General features: G+C 41.8%; 1 protein-coding gene across 1 annotated transcript; it reads right to left on the bottom strand.

Annotated features, from left to right (window-relative positions):
* Positions 1 to 2724: 2724 nt before the first annotated feature.
* LOC123510443 lies at positions 2725 to 14697 on the bottom strand. The gene is made up of 10 exons (XM_045265633.1): positions 14562 to 14697; positions 14078 to 14185; positions 12970 to 13102; positions 12179 to 12383; positions 11699 to 11882; positions 10892 to 10988; positions 10728 to 10835; positions 9129 to 9269; positions 6002 to 6134; positions 2725 to 4907 (listed from the first exon to the last, which is right to left on the bottom strand). Exons 1-10 carry the CDS (start codon positions 14695 to 14697, stop codon positions 3408 to 3410), a joined length of 2745 nt encoding a protein of 914 aa, XP_045121568.1. The 3' UTR covers positions 2725 to 3407.
* Positions 14698 to 17257: the final 2560 nt, after the last annotated feature.

Genomic DNA, 17257 nt, shown 5'->3' on the forward strand with positions numbered 1-17257 from the left:
AATTGCACGGGTTTCTAAGGATGTTTTTTTTGTTTTGTTTTAGTGGTAGATGAACGAGATTTATGCATTATTAAAATGTGAAGCATATTTAAGAACCCGGCTGATCAATTCTCTGGCCTATTTTACCCCTTCAGCACCAGGACGTGTTTCCATATTCCTTCTGCTTACTATTTGGTGATTTTACACAGCTTCAGATACTTATGTGGGGGGTTAAAATAGTGAAGACTGTGGCCATTAATCTTCTGACCTCCATAGATCCTTCCTAATGTTAATAAAATGGTCTAATCGTATTCCAAAATCAAGATAAAAATGCGTCTCAGTACTGAAGAGGTCAAAGCTACCGATCTGCTCATCACTAATAAATAACACAAAACACGTATATAGGCCATACTTAATCCTTTATGACAGAACTTAATTAAATAGCATACTTTCAGCCACGAAATTCAACACTCAAGGACTGTTAGATATTGTAGTGGCGTTTAAACAAAGGATTTAACCCCTTCAGTACTGGGACGCATTTTTTACCTTCAGTTTTATGCGCGATTAGACCATTTTATTGACATTACGGAGGGTCTATGGAGATCGGGAGATTAATGGCCACAGTCTTTACTATTTTAATCCCCCACATAAGTTTCTGAAGCTGTATAAAATCACCAAATAAGAAGGAATATGGAAACGCGTCATGGTACTGAAAGGGTTAACGTTACATAAAGAAACAAGTTGACAATGACATTACTTCTTAAGAGGTCAAAAATAACGCTACGTAGGTCATCAAAGGAGTCATCTTAGCTCAGGTTACGTAGATTATATGATAGTTCAGGAATCCAGCCACCACAAGGACGGCTATACATCCCCGAGGCCCGTGGGGTGAATGTTATAGGGAGTGAAATCTAAGTCGAGGTTCTAGATAAGCATATCGTCTTCCCATATCCTCTTTAATACTGGGACACATTTTTACCTTGAGTTTTATGTACGATTAGACCTTTCTATTGACATTGGGAAGGGTCTATGGAGGTTAGAAGATTAATGGCCACAGTATTCACTATTCAAATCCCCCACGTGAGTTTCTGAAGCTGTATAAAATCATCAAATAGTCACCAGAATGAATACGTCATGGTACTAAAGGGATATCAGTATAACATAGTAACTCCTAAGTTTGTCTCGTTTTCTGTTTTGTCGCTGCTACGGAGGTACTTAACTATTCTAGAAACTACTCAATTTATAAGACCTCGCTCCTGTAAACAATGTAAATGAAGCTAAATGAACAGTCAGTGAAAAAGAAATACGAATAAACTAAAGGAAGCTGCAAGAAACCGCCAGGCCTGCATGTGGCGTGTAGGCTTTGTAGAAAATATAAGCCTACTAATATGTTTCCATCAGTCATCCACATCCTTACATTTGTCTAGGTCTTCTAACATCAGTACGTAAATAATATGACCTGAAGAGAAACATATCTTAGTTAATTAATATCTTACAACGAAACGAACTGGGTGACTGCTTCCCTTTCCCACATATAGGTCTGTTTCTTTAACCCCTTCAATACTGGGATGCATTTTACCTTGAGATTTGTGTACGATTAGGTCATTTTATTGACATTAGGAAGGGTCTATGGAGGTCAGAAGATTAATGGCCACAGTCTTCACTAATCTAATCCCCCACATAAGTTTCTGAAGCTGTATAAAATCACCAAATAGTAAGCAGAATGAATATGAAAACGCGTCATGGTACTCAAGGGGGTTAAAACACTATCTCACTCGTCTTCAGTACCAGTAGATCAAAGTCTATACATACAAACCATGGGAAATAAATATACAATAAACTACCTGAGTGACTGTCTGCCTCGCCCTGTCTCGCTGCTCATACCAAATCGTGGAAGGAAAGTGAAAAACTAGACAGGCTGAACTGAAACCCCTTTTGGCCTGGATTCATACGAGCGCCGCTAATGAATAGGTCAAGGCGCTAACCACTATCCCAAGGCGGCTCGTAAAGAGAGATAAATACGGGTAAATTTCTCCTGCTTGCATCGCCACAGGATAATCACTGCACCACCTTGCCACGGCCACCTAAGTTACCTGCTCCCTGCTCCGCCCAGCTCCGCCCCGCCCAGCGCTGGCCTGTTAATGGCTAGGCGAGGCAGGGGAGGGGTAGGTCTCTCAAATTAGCATGACTCTTACTCCCTCTCTTCTCTCCTGCAGAAGCTCTAGGCTCTGGTAAAGCTATAACATGTAGGTTTGATCGTGGTGAGTTACACGTACGCCGACTCACCCATTCCCCCTCCCCCCCCTCTCTCTCTGGTGCTTGAATTAGGGAGCCATAACAGTATATACACTAATGATTAACCCCTTTAGCACTGGGAGGCATTTTTTACTGTTTTAAGTATGATTGGACGATTTTACTCAGATGAGGAAGGGTCTATGGAGGTCAGACCAGTGTCTTTACTGTTTTGCTTACCACATAACTATCTAAAGTTGTATAAAATCACCAAATAGTAAGCAGAATGAATATGAAATTGCGTCATGGTACTGACGCATTACAGTGTACACTGTAAAATACTCGGAAGCAAAGTTGTGTCGCCTTGTTTCATTAATCAGCCGGCTCTTGCACACTTTTGAACAAAACGCGTCACAACTCCAGGCCAATGATACAATGCACACCTATCACACTCCCTCAAGTTGACGTCACTCCAGGTAACAAAGTAAAGGATAGAAAGACTTCATCATCAAATTGGGAGCTGTTTGTATTTCCTTCTACAAATATTGATATACTGAGTGTTCTAGTTTTGCTCTCTTTCTCTCTAAACATCTTTGCAATGGCAGATTTATTAACACCTTCAGTACTGAGACGTAGTTTTACCACGATTTTTGTGATATGATTAAGACGAATGTATTTGCATTAGGAAGGATCTATGCAGGTTAAAAGATTAATGGGCAGTCTTTGCTATTTTAATCACAACAGAAGTTTCTGAAGCTGCATAAAATCACCAAGTATTGATCAGAATAAACATGAAAATGCATCCTGGTACTAAAGGGATTAATTACTTCATAAAAAAAAAAGGCAGCAACAAAAATGGCAGGTGTAATGTGACATACACAACACTAAACATTACTGAAACTCTACCACTTGCTTAAAAATATATACAAAACACTTCCTTATGAGAAAACTAATTATACATAAAATATACTCTAAAAATAAAATCAAGGTGGGATTGGTACGTAACTCAACTCAATTCACTACACACACTACACATACACACACATATACATTTACACAGTGCTTCTTTTTTTGCACCTTGGAAGACTTACAACATAACAAAAAACATAACAAAGAGAGAAACTTATCCATAAAAAGTACTAAACCTAATTCTTTTGGTTTTCACTTTGGAAGACGGAAACACTAAGGCAAACTTATCACAGAGACGCAACTTTCTGGCCAAACTGTGAATGATGGTGATGGTGATGCAGATGATGTGGTGTGGCATGGCTCTGGAAATGGTGCAGTGGTGGTGGTGATGGTGTGGCTGTGGCTGCATTGAAATATGGTGGTGTTCTATGCTGTGAGTCTCCACCAAACCCTACATGTGCTGTGAAGTGCTGCTGTGGTAGGGGTGAATAAGACACAGCTTCTGGGTAAGTAGAATCTGGAGACATGCAACCACTCTCTACTTCACTCTCAAAGTTAAATGTTTGACTAGACGGCAGATTATACCCAGGATTATAGAGCTGAGGGTGTGGTGCTCCTGGTGTGTGGTGTGGTTGTGGTGGTGTCTGAAAACCCTGTGGTATGCCATGGTGTGCTGGTGTGGGTATGAACTGTGCTTGCTGTCCTGGTATTTGCTGGATAGGTATATGTGATGTGTGTGAAGGGTGAATCATATTTGGTGAAGAGTGATATGGAAACTGGCCTGACATTACCTTTTGAAGTTGTGGAACCGTTGACTCAAAGTTTGTCGTCTCCCTTGGTTCTTGGATATGCTGGAACCTTTCAACTTCATGGGCATCTAAGAAGCTTCTGGGAGTCTCAAGTGCTTCAAGTGAGTCCTGGGTGAGTGGGGAATGGCAAGGGAGGTCATCATACATCAGTGGGTGGTTATAGTGGGTGACATGTGAGGTGGGAGAGCCCAGTGGTTCTTCTTTAGGGATAATCAGACCATAGTTATCCTGCTCCATCACCAAGGAGTGTTTGGGTGCTATCTGCTGGTGTGGGTTTTGATGAAATGCTTGTTGATGCTGCTGAAGTTGCTGTTGATAACCATGCTCCTCAAAATCACCACCAGATTTTGCAATGCCACTCATAAGCTGCTGTTCAAGTTGGTAGAAGGCTTGCTGCTGTGGCTCCTGTGGCCGTTGCTGCTGTTGTGTGGTGCCCTGGCCTGGGTGTGGAGGGCAGGTCAGGTATTCCAGGTGGCTTGCAAGATCAGAAACTTGGGACACCTGAAGGGGAGGACCCTGCTGAACAGAAAATGTAGGAGCCTGCTGTGAAACCTTCTGAGGAGCAAAGGTCTGGGGATGTGAGGTGTCCTGGGGTGATGGAGAAGGGTTGCTGCATTGTGTCACTGTCTGCTGGTTAGGTGGAGGTTGTCTGGTCTCAGGAAGCAGCCCTGCTAGGCCTAGAACATTCACCACGGATCTCTGGAACTGGTGCAGGATGAGTCGCTGGATGGTAGGACTGTTTATAAGACACTCCAGATCTAAGGATGCAAGGATGATGGAGGAGAGAGGACTACTGTGATCCTTGAATGTCTGGGTGAAGGATGGAGGATTCTTGTTCATCTGTTCCTCCTCCCCCAGTAAGGATCCTTGGGTGTCTATGTGAGGGGCTGAGGGGGTCCTGTGTGATGGGATGAGACCGGGCCACTCTGTATACTGGTTCAGGTTGAGACAGCCAAGTTGTGTCTGTATCTCAACAATCTGCAAAGTTTTAAGGTAGATTAGTGATGTGTTGGGTGCACCAGTGAAGAAAGCAATTATTACGGAGGTTATGGGGAGGAGTGTTGGGAGACGAAGAATAAGATGGAGAGACGTAACAAGGAGTGACATGAACAAGGTGGAAGTTCAAGAAGATGCAATGTACAAAAACAGATGGAGGATAACTCAAACAGCTCCCTCAATACAGTGGGATTAAGGTTGCATGAAGAAGTGATGTGATGGGTGAGGTTCTGTTTTGTTTGTCCTGCTTGTGTTCTTGCTATGGTAGTGTTGTGGTATTGTCAGCTGTTCATATATTGCAATCAACCATAGATTTTACTACTTTTTCTATTTTTTGTGTCCTTTACAGATTATTATTCACAAACATGACTTCATTTGTATATAAGAACCAAGAACAAATTGATTTTACTGATAACTCTTTCTAGAAACCCGGAGTTCCTAGATTGCATATTTCACCTTATTTATCTTACTTTTTCTCTCTTCTTTCTTCCATCTTAGTCTTCCTCTTTCCCCATTTCCTTAACCCATTATATTCCTCATTTTTTCATTCTTTCATCTTAGCCTTTTATCTTCTATTACCTCAACACTTCATCTCCTATCTTCATTTTTCTTTAATTTTTGTCTTCATTTCCTATTCCTCAACCATTCTCCTCTCTTCTTAATTCTCCTTCTCTTACTCTCCATCCCTCCTCTCAATCCCCTTCTCTTATTTACAGCATCTCTCTATCCCTCTCAGTTTTCCTTCTACATCTTGCACACACACACACACACACACCTCTCTCTCTCTCTCTCCTCCCATATCTCTCTAACCCTCTTTATTTCTCTTGACATATCTCTCTCTCTCTAACCCTCTCTACCTCTTTATTTCTCTTGTACATCCTGCACACACCTTTTCATCTCTCCTCTCAATTCCCTTCTCTTATTTCCAGTATCTCTCTAGCCCTCTCAGTTTTCCTTCTACATACATCCTGCACATCTCCTCTCTCTCTCTCCTCCAGTATCTCTCTAGCCCTCTCAGTTCCCCTCCTCCATCCTGCACACACCTCTCCCTCTCCTCTCAATTCCTGCAGCCTCACCTCCTGCCGTGCCATCCTCAGGTGATACTCAGTGTGTTGGTCATTCAGCTCCCGTAGGTCAGTGAGTTTGAGGAGCAGCCGCGGGTACAAGATGGGGGCGTTATTGGGGCCGTGGCGCCAGTTGAGGTACTTCCTGAAGGAGATGAACAAGGGTGATTAATGCATGAATAACAGGACAAGAGAGAAAGGTACATGTTCATTAGTTCTCAATTTAGTTGGTCAGGAAAAGAATTTGCTTCCTAAAGATGAAGATGAGATGACTAATAATGAGTAAAAGAAAGATACACATCCATTAATTTTCATTCATTTAGTTCATTAGGAATACAATTTACTCTCTGAAGATGAAGAAGAGGCGACTAATAGTGACTAAATAATAGAAAAAGAGAAAGGTGCAGAATTCTTGCCAATCCTGGCCATATAATTCATCAGCAGCAACACCTTGTAGTTACACACCAGGTGAAGGCTTCAGTTTTCCTTCGATTGGTTCAACCACCTCAAAAACTAAATCTTTAGGCTCCATCCAGTAGACCCTCCCCTCCTGGTCCATAGCCCGTCCCTCCCCATCATCAGAACGTCACCATGTCATCTCCCTCTCCACCATCCTCCTTACTCACCATAACAATACACCACATGAACACACACACACACACACACACACAGAACATACACACACACCACAATAACACACACACACACACACACACCACAAGAACACACACACACACACATACACCACAAGACACACACACACACACATACACCACAAGAACACACACACACACATACACCACAAGAACACACACACACATACACCACAAGAACACACACACACACACACAAGAACGCACACACCACAAAAACGCACGCGCGCGCACACACATAATTAAAAACGCCAATAATATTATCCTTCAATATGTAAACAAACCAATCTACTGACCCGCTGCCTCTCTCCCAGCCATTATCTGCCTCATCTCTCACTCATCACAGGCCAAATAGGTCACAAAGTGGAACCATAGGCCTAATCTTTCATGTTCGTTCTTGAATTATATGCGTAATTGCCTGATGTGTGTGTAATGGAGGCCCAGTGAGGGGAAGCCAGACCCCCAGCCGTCCCGCCAGACTGTGACGTCATCACCCTCTCCTGCCCAAATCCCCTGCCGGCCTCCAGGTCGTCGACTTCCGCTATTATTTATATTTGTCTCAGTTCATTTATTTCGAGTTACAAGTAGCTGTTAAGAGTTTCCAATGATATTTTGTCGTGTTTTACGTGTCATCCATGCATGAGTTGAGAGAAGTACGGTGATTTAGAGGGTGTTTGTAACTTCAATGAGATGACGAAAATACGTCAAAATTTTTACCCCCGCTGTGAATGATTTTTTATTTGAGGTTGTAGCTAAGTGTTTGTGTTTCCAAAAGATAGTTTACGATGGAAAAAGTGTGTAGGGCTCCTAATAAGTTAAATATGTGGATCTTAAGAGTAACTTGTAACCCTGTTAATATTGAAAAAATCGTCAATTCTAATATATTTATTTTTCTAATAGGGCGTGTTGCCAGATTTTGATGTATGGAAATAGTAGTCAAAATTTTTAAAAAACGTTATCGATCTTGTTGAATGAAATTGGTGGGCTTTGAAATTGTTTCTAAGTATGTCGAAGTTCAAACATTTTATTTAATATATATTTAAAAATATTTTAATTATTCCTCATCCAGGCAATATTTTTATATTTTAGAAATTAGTTTTGACTGATAACAAATCAGAATTTTTATAGCATTCGTGTCCAGCTGCCTTTTTGGAAATTCTCATTTTCAAAATGATTTCCGTAACGTAAATATGTGACGTCATCAAGGGGGGAGGTCCCCCGGCTGGACCCGACCCACACCCCGATCCCAGCCGGAGGATGTGGGGGATATGGGGGTGGGTGGGTGGGTGAATGTGTGTGTGTGTGTGTGTATTCACAGTCGCCTGCTGGTCACCCAGCCAGCCTTCCCTATTACGATGAGTGAGAGATGAGGCAGATAATGGCTGGGAGAGAGGCAGCGGGTCAGTAGATTGGTTTGTTTACATATTGAATGATAATATTATTGGCGTTTTTAATTATGTGCAGATGTTAGTTCACTAGTATGTTGTCCTGGAAGTCACCAACGTTGGCTTATGACATGGCAGCACCGTGAAATGATGAGTTACACCAATATATTACTTACGTTAGCTCAAGACTGTGGCGGCGGACATGTCCGTATCATCAGCTGGCAACCAGCGACCCAGCCTGGCCATACACACCCCGCTGTCCGCTTTGTGACCTTAATGGTGTATAAATAATTAACCTCTGATTACCGAGAGGCTACACACACACACACACACACTGTTCTCTTCGTATCATTATTATCAGTAACTTTGTGTTCAATTTTCTCACTGTCTCACCGCCGGCGCTTGCTGCCGACTGCGGCTGGCTCCGTCGACCACGACGACCGTCACCGCTAAACACGGGACGCGTTTGGCAACAATGTTACGATTAATTTGCCAGAATCAACACGAATACAGTAATGTCTTTACGTATGTGTATGTGAGGGCCCCAGAACCATAAGGGCTCAAGTGCTATTTTTTTTCCTTTTTATACTGAGAAAATGCATGAGATTTTTCTTTTTTCACCAAGAATGAAAGAAAATGTACGGTGCGTTTGCGCGCTAGCACATAAAAATTTTAAAACAAAAATGATCTCTCATCCTTCTTTAATGGCAGTAGCCATTGGCTACACCTGCAGCCTGGCTGGCCTGCCTGGCCTCCCTATCTGGGGTTACCAGCAGGTGTTGCTACTGTGGTACTGTATGGCCAGGATTGGCAAGGAGACAAATGATGGTGTCTGTACATATTCATTAGTCCTCACTTAATTTAGCTACTCAGGAATATTACTTCCTGAAGATAAAGAAGAGGTGACAAATAGTGACTGAATAACAAGAAAGAACAGTGCACATTCATTAATTCTCATTCATTTAGCTGGTCAGGAATAGAATTTACTTCCTGAAGATGAAGAAGAGGTGACTAATAGTGAGTGAATAACAGAAACAGAGAAGGTAGCCTACATATTCATTAGCTCTCATTCATTTAGCTGATAAGGAACAGAACTTTTACCGAAGGAGGAGGAGGTAGTGGTCCTGTCGGGTCTGTACAGCGGCAGTGGCAGCAGTCTGGAGTCCCGGCCTGTCGCTGCTGAAGAGGACCACCAGCAGGAGCAGCAGCAGCACTGGTTCATCCACACCAAGCTCCCTCATGCTGGTGATGAGGGGAGGTTGTGATGGTGGTGATGGTAATGAAGGGGGTGAGAGAAGACTGGTGATGATGTTGGTGGTGGTGAAGGAGATTGTGGTGGGGAAGGTGAAGGTAGTGACAAAATGTGGTATTGTTGGTGACAGAATAGTGGTAATGATGGTGGTGAGAGAAGATTGTGGTAATGGTAGTAGTGAAGGAAGATTGTGATGCTGGTGATGGTGGTGAAGTAAGTGTGTGGTGATAACAATAGTGGTGGTGGTGGTGAGGGAAGATTGTGGTGAAGGTGAGGGAAGATTATGGTGAAGGTGAAAGAAGATTGTGGTGATGGTAGTGATGTGAAAAGATTATAGTGGTGATGATGGTGGTGGTAACAGAGAGTGGTGATGGTAATGAGGGAAGATTGAGATGATGGTGATGGTGATAGTGATAGAATGTGGTGGTGAGAGAAGAATGTGGTGGTGCAGGTGGTGATGACAAAGTATGGTGATAGTGAGGGAAGATTGTCGTTATGGTGATGGTGAGGGAAGATTGTGGTGATAATGGTAGTGAGGAAAAGATCATAATGGTGTTGATGGACAATAGTGATGGCGATGATGGTGAGTTTCTTTATGAGACTGTGAATATGTGACAGTATATACAACAATGCTTATCATATAGAAGTAAAGCTGTTTTTCTTATTTACCAGCTAACTAAAAATGTAAACTGATGTGTGTGAGAATTCTTCTTTTATGTAAGAGGGGAAAAGCTGGCTAAGAGTAACAGAAAATAAAAAATAGACCCACTAATGTGCCTGTCCCCCTGCAGGTCCGATAAAGTTAGCTAAAAGACAGAGACAAATGTGTTGAAACCTCCCTCTTAAATGAAGTCAAGTCATAGGAAGCTGGAAATACAGAAGCAGTCAGGGAGTTCCAGAGTTTGATACAGCATAATAGTAGCAAATGTACTCACTTTCTTATTGAACCATGAAGAAAAAAACACTGAAACACATCATCCAGTGAAGAGTCTTAAGTCTAAACCCTGAAACACCACAACAACTTCCACTAAACACAGTAAAAGATAAAGAAAATATCCCAGAAGATAGAAAAAATAGTATAAATTCATATGAACACATCTATTTAAGCACTGAAACACCACAACAACTTCCACTAAACCCAGTAAAAGATAAAGGCAATATCCCAAACGATAGAGAAAACAGTATAAATTTATATGCACACAACTATTTAAGCCCTGAAAAGCAACAACATCCACTAAACCCAGTAAAAAAATGAAAATAATAAAGAAAATAAGAGAAAAACAGCACAAATCTATCCACAACATCCACTAAACCCAGTAGAAAAATAATGATGATAACAAAGAAGACAGAAACAACATCCACTAAACCTAGTAAGAAAATAAAGATAGTAACAAAAAAGATAGAGAAACAGCACAAATTTATACATACACACTCTCACACACCCTCACCTTTGTACAAACTTCATATGCATCTCATACAGCTCAGAGGAAACCAGCTGCTTTGTGTCCTGTGGAGCTGCTTGGGGTGTGATGGCTGTGGTGTGGTGGTGGTGGTGGTGGTGGTGGTGGTGGTATGTGGTGGTGGTGGCGGTGGTGGTGGGTGAGGAAGAGGGGGCCAGCAATCACTGTTGGTGTGGAGACTCTGAATGCCACGGATGAGGGACATCTCCAGGATGCCATAGCGGAGTAGTCGACTCTGGTCCTGAAATGGTAAGCAAAGATTAAATTAAGTTAGATAAAGTCAGGTTGATCCTTTTTACTGACGTGCAACACATCCAAAGCACCAGAAAGCAATGAAATCTTTGCAAAAATTGACAAGAAAGAAAAAGGGAAAAAGAAAAAAAAAAAGAAAAAGAAAAGAATAGGTTAGATAGAGTTAGGTTGATCCTTTTTACTGACATGCAACACATCCAAAGCACCAGTACACAATGAAATCTTAATGAAAATCAACAAGGTCAAATAAGTTATGCTAGGCTAAGTAATGTTTTTTTCTCTTTATTTATAAGTCTAGATTGATTCTTGGCTTTGTATTTCTTGGCAGATGATCACTGTGGTAGATAACCTCAATGTAAACAGTTCTTATTAATTTTCAGCAAAGAAATAAGTGTTAAGGATCATTATTTAATATCATCAGGCTCCTTGACTTGCAATTTAACACATGCTAAATATAAATGTGCTTCAGTGCTTCATTGTTTAAGTAAGTAGAACAGATCTTGTTTGAAATTTACTGGATTTAATGAATGAAAGTAAAGGCAGCAGATTATTCTCTCTCTCTCTCTCTCTCTCTCTGCCGAATGACAAGGAAGATGCAGAGGAAATAGAAAAGAAAGGAGAAAAGAAGCTCTCTCTCTCTCTCTAGAAGGATGAGGAGGATGCAGAAGAAATAAAATAAAGAGAGAGAAAACAAGCTCACCTCAGATGGCAGCTCAGAAAACTCCGGAAGAGTCTTGCAAAGTGAGCAAATCGACGCACAACAGTAGAGAACATGCTGACGATATGCAGACTTGTCCCATCACCCTCCCAGCCCTCCCCAGACTGGCTGTGAGGGACGGCTGTGTACGCTTGACGGTAGTTCCTCACTGCCTGCTCCAGCTCCTCCCACTCCTGAAGGGTTGATAAGTGTTGAGAGAGGGATGAAAGATGTGTATAGATGGATTTAAGATAGATCAAAGACTCTACTCTCTCTCTCTCTCTCTCTCTCTCAGATTTTCTATGTTTACAATTAATTCTACATCTGTAACATGTTTTCCTCTGTTTTCATCCTTTTTTTAGTGTAAGAAGTTTCTCTCTCTCTCTCTGATTTTCTATATTTACAATTAATTCTACAACTGTATCATGTTTTCCTCTGCTCTCATCCTTCTTTTTAGTGTGAGAAGTTTCTGTGTGCACACAAAACTCACAGTAGCAGTCATGTAACTCAGCATAGTGTTTGGGTCAGGTTCGAAGGGCACCAGCTCCCTCCGGCCGGCCTTCAGTGTCCTCCTGGTGGTGTCCTGTGCTGCTGCCTTGGCCTTCCTCTCGGCTCGCTGCCTCATCATCTGGTGGCGGTCCTCCTCAGACATGACCCAGGAACGTTCCATGCCAATACTCAGGCACTTCTGGTATCTGAAGGCCAGACAAAGGAATAATACAGTTACTTTGTTCCTTATGTAAGAGAGCACTGGCCACAGACAATAAAGTGTGAAAAAATAATCATAAAGGAGGACAAATAATATCACACACAAAGAAAAAGGAAAAGATGAAAGAGAAAGAAAGTTGGCAATAAGAAGGAGGAGAATATAACCAACAGTAAATAAGGAGAAAATATAAAAAAACAAAGGAAAAAGAAAAAGAAAAGCTGAAAGAAGAGGAAGAAAGGTAGCAGTACAAAGAAGGAAGAATATACAAAAAAAATGAGAAAATAATAATATCACAAAAAAACAAAAGAAAGGAATAAAGTTAGCAGTAAAAACTAAATCACAAACAGAAAAAAGGAGAAAAAATCTTAAAAAGAAAAGGAATAAAGTTAGCAGAAAAAAAAAAAAGGAGAAAAGTAATTAAAAAAAAGAAAAAGAAAAGATGAAAGAGGAAGAAAAGTTAGCAGTTAAAAGAAGCAAGAAAATATCACAAACGGAAAAAACAATAAATAAACTAAATAATAATAATTCCGTCATCAACCAGTGAATTACAAGAGTGTATTACGTCAACACACCTGCAGTACTGGCAACACTTCCTGGAGGTGATGTTGATGACGCAGGTGCCATCATAAGGACAGGTGAAGTTGGTGTAGGTGTCGTTGTGGACTGCTCTCCTGAAGAAGGCTTTGCAGGAGTCACAGGACAGGCCTTAGCAATGAAAAGAAAAAGACAGATGGCAATCTGACTTTTTGTAATGCAGTAACACATAAATATACACATGGATAAAATGCAGCAAGACACAAATATACACAGACGTAATGCAGGAAGACACATAAATACACATAATGAATACAGTGCAGTAAGACAAATATACACATGAGCACAGTAAGACACATGAATATACATAATAAATATATTGCAGTGGGAGACATAAATATACATAATGAATATATTGCAGTAGGACACAAATATAATGCAGTAAATATACATAATGAATATAATGTAGTAGAACACAAATATACATAATGAATATAATGCAGCAGGACACACAAATATACACATAGATATACGCCAAGCTCATCTGAATAAAATGTGTCCAGTGAGACCCACTTGCCTCCTTAGACTTTCAAATAGGAAGGAAGAATGAATGGACCACTACCTAAACTTCTAAACCATAGCAAACTTGATCTACCCTGGTCTAATCCTGAACCTAACCTAACCTAACCCTAACCCAAACCACTAACTAAACCATAGCAAACTTGATCTACCCTGGTTTAACTCTGAACCTAACCTAACCTCACGTAACACAACCTAACCTAACTTAACCCAAACCACTAACTAAACCATAGCAAACTTGATCTATCCTGGTCTAACCCTGAACCTAACCTAACCTCACGTAACCCAACCTAATATAAGCCTAGTCTAAATTTCTTTCCGGAGCGATACGGGGAACTTACAGGCCGCCATGGTATAGTGGAACCATGTGTGCTTTGGGGTCCGAGGGGTCTCCAAGCGCACGGGTTCGAATCCTGTCCACGGTCCGAGTGTAGGTTTGGCTTCCTCACTCGGGACAACGGTTTCCTAGCGGGTGGGCTTTTAGAAATGAGGTATCCCAAAAGGTATTCCCTCTAGCCCATAAATTCCCGTGAAATAACCATGGTATGAAAAAAATAGAAGCCTCACCTCCGAAATGCATACTCTTGGCCTTGTCCCCACACACTCTGCAGGTCCTCACTGTCTTGCCAGAGGAGCTCGTGTTGGTCGCGGGGGGTGGAGGTGATGGTGCTTGTCATGGTGTGGTGGTCAGCTGGAGAGGGAGGGAAGGATTTAGCAACTTTGGTTTACTGTTCACCTCTCCGGTACCATGACGCGTTTTCATATTCGTTCTTACTATTTGGTGATTTTATACAGCTCAGAAACTTCTGTGGGGATTACAATAGTGAAGACTGTAGCCATTAATCTTCTGACCCTTCCTAATGTCAATAAAATGGTCTAATCATATATAAAACTCAATAAAATAGCTTCCCAGTATTGAAGACGTTAAATGAGAGAGAGAGAGAGAGAGAGAGAGAGAGAGAGAGAGAGAGAGAGAGAGAATGTACAGGATTCCTCCATTAAAAGCATGCACGATTCATTGCTGGTTTGTTTGTCGTTGTCGTTGTCTCACCTTGCAGTTCCATACTCGTAGCAACACACTGCTGGGACGGGAACTCCTCTCCCACACACACAACACTGCTGGACACATTCGGAGACTGCTTCTGTCCCTGCCCCTCTGTCTCTCTTCTCTCATCCACCACGATCATCTCACCTGCACATTAAACACCTGAGAGAGAGAGAGAGAGAGAGAGAGAGAGAATGATTACAGCGTTGGAATATACCTTGGTGGTACTTGGTGTGTTTTAAACTAGAAGTGCCACAGAATTAAAGACAAGAATCAAGTAAATACATACAGATTTCAACCTCCATTACTTGAAAACACGAATTTTGTTAGCTACGTTCAATTCAAGACTCATATTTGGAAACACTTAGCAGGGTAAATTTCACGCCAAAGAAACGCGGAGTCCAGTAAAATTCCTGACGTCGATACTTTGTAAATTGATAGAAGAAGAATTAAAATATCTTATGAAATACTAATAACTTCCATAATGCGTTAGTGGCTGATAAAAGATTAAAGAAGCATTAAAATACCCTATGAAATACCAGTAACTTTCATAATACACGTTAATGACTACGATAAAACAGCAGAGATGCACAAAAATGACTTATGAAATACCAGTAACTTTCATAAAGCACTGACACACTCCACAATGCACCACAAATACTCAACAAACGGTCTACTTACTTCGCGCTAGTCAACACTCAACACCCTCCTTCAATGGCGGGGCAAGCACATCTAACACCACTTCTCGACTTGCCTATTGTCATTACCTGCGAGGGTGTGGCTTCTTTTCCTCCACCCCCAAGAAATAGCCTCCTTAATGTGCAGCACTAACCTTCCCCTCCTCCAGCTTCATACCACGGCCACCTCACACAGCGCACATCATCACAATTTGCATGTTGTCTCAAGCTTGACCGCATCGCCGCCTCGCCGCTCTGCATGCCGCGGGTTTCTATTGGTTTCTGTTAGTATGCATGCACTCAACCTTCTTACTTCAGTTTGAATCCTTCTTAGCGAGCTTTTAATTGGTTCATGATTACTTTGATTACCTGGCACACACACACACACACACACACACACATATCGTAAATAAACACACACAATAAGGGAAATAAGAGAATACATGCTAAAATAAGAGAGAGAGAGAGAGAGAGAGAGAGAGAGAGAGAGAGAGAGAGAGAGAGAGAGAATGGAACGGAAAGAAAAACAAAAGTAGGGATAAATGCTAGATTAAACGCATTACCAGAGAGAGAGAGAGAGAGAGAGAGAGAGAGAGAGAGAAGGACACGTGGTCAGCGGCAGTTCAGGTGTCCAGCGGCCGTCACACACCTCGCGGGGACCACTTGACATGGCAGAGGGCGGCGGGAAGCGATCGTGCGGGCTGGCCAGGGGTCGTGCGGGGTCAAGCGTCACCTCGCCGCCCCACACCTGCCCACACACCTGCGTCGTCGCCCGGGCACTCGCCATACCTGTCACATTGATGAGAGAGAGAGAGAGAGAGAGAGAGAGAGAGAGAGAGAGATACTTGTAAATACTTGTTTGAATGGGTGTATGAATGAGAGATGGATAACAGACAAACAAAACAGATGTGAATAAATAATTAAATCAGTGAAAATTGATGAATAAATAAGAGACAAATTACTTAAGAAATAGATGAATATATAATAAAATATCTCCCTAATGCAGAACAGATAAAAAAAAAACACACAGGAACAAAATCGGTCACACACACAGACAGACAGACAGACACACACACACACACACACACACACACACACATGAGCGACCAAGCCCTCCCCTTAGCCAATCCTAGCCACGAGTATGCAATATTTAGTGACACCTGGACCCCCACCACCTCCACTGCCGCCGCCACACTCTTTGATCACCGCCTCCTTGTGCATATTCATGGCTCACCAGCGGCCGCCTTCACCAACCCGTCCACCCGGCCAACGCGACGCCACTTCTAACACGCTTTCTTGTATTGGAATCAGCAATAATTTCGTTAGTAAACTCTGGAATTCCTTACTTGCTTCTGTATCTTCTGTACGAGACCCAATTAAACCCCAGTTCCCAAAAAGACGAACAATTCAAGAATAATTAGGTAACAGACGGTAAGTGGTAGATAATTATAATAGGTGTGCTATTATTACCACGCTCAACTCTGGAACTCCTTACTTGCTCTTCGTATCTTCTGTACGAGATCCACTCAAACTTCAGTTCCCAAAAGATAAATAACTCACCAGTGTAATTATTGTTACAGCCGATCAGTGCTAGTTACAATAGGTGTGTTGTTAACTAATTATCGCCATGCTGAACTCTGGAACTCTCTACCTGTTTCAGTATCTCCATCTTCCTGTGATCTGAATACATTTAAGGTGGTTTCGAGACATTTATTCGATTCTTTTGGCTAACTCTCTCTTCTTTCGGATCTGCTCGAGTACTGGCATCTAAGTGGGTATTTTTTTGTTTAAACGTTTTCTGTTGCTCTGAGCCACATTTCCCCTCATATAAACAAAATCTTGCATAACTAAGAACGTTTGAAAACATGATCCTTGGATTTTTTTTTATCTTATGTTCTTCCTCTTCTGTATCTCCTCCACCACACCTTCCACCTTCAGAAACGTGTTTTTCCTTTTATCTTAATCTCTCTCTCTCTCTCTCTCTCTCTCTCTCTCTCTCTCTCCGCACCTTCCACCTTCAGACAC

This window comes from Portunus trituberculatus, chromosome 29, assembly GCF_017591435.1.
Source record: "Portunus trituberculatus isolate SZX2019 chromosome 29, ASM1759143v1, whole genome shotgun sequence".
Classification (NCBI taxonomy): Eukaryota; Metazoa; Arthropoda; class Malacostraca; order Decapoda; family Portunidae; genus Portunus; species Portunus trituberculatus.

Coding starts and splice junctions, on each gene's coding strand:
- LOC123510443 (XM_045265633.1), bottom strand. CDS start 14,697: ATGATCGTGGTGGATGAGAGAAGAGAGACAGAGGGGCAGGGACAGAAG. Junction 13,103..14,077: donor CAAGAGTATGCATTTCGGAG/GTGAGGCTTCTA, acceptor TTCATTGCTAAG/GCCTGTCCTGTGACTCCTGC. Junction 12,384..12,969: donor AAGTGTTGCCAGTACTGCAG/GTGTGTTGACGT, acceptor TCTGGCCTTCAG/ATACCAGAAGTGCCTGAGTA.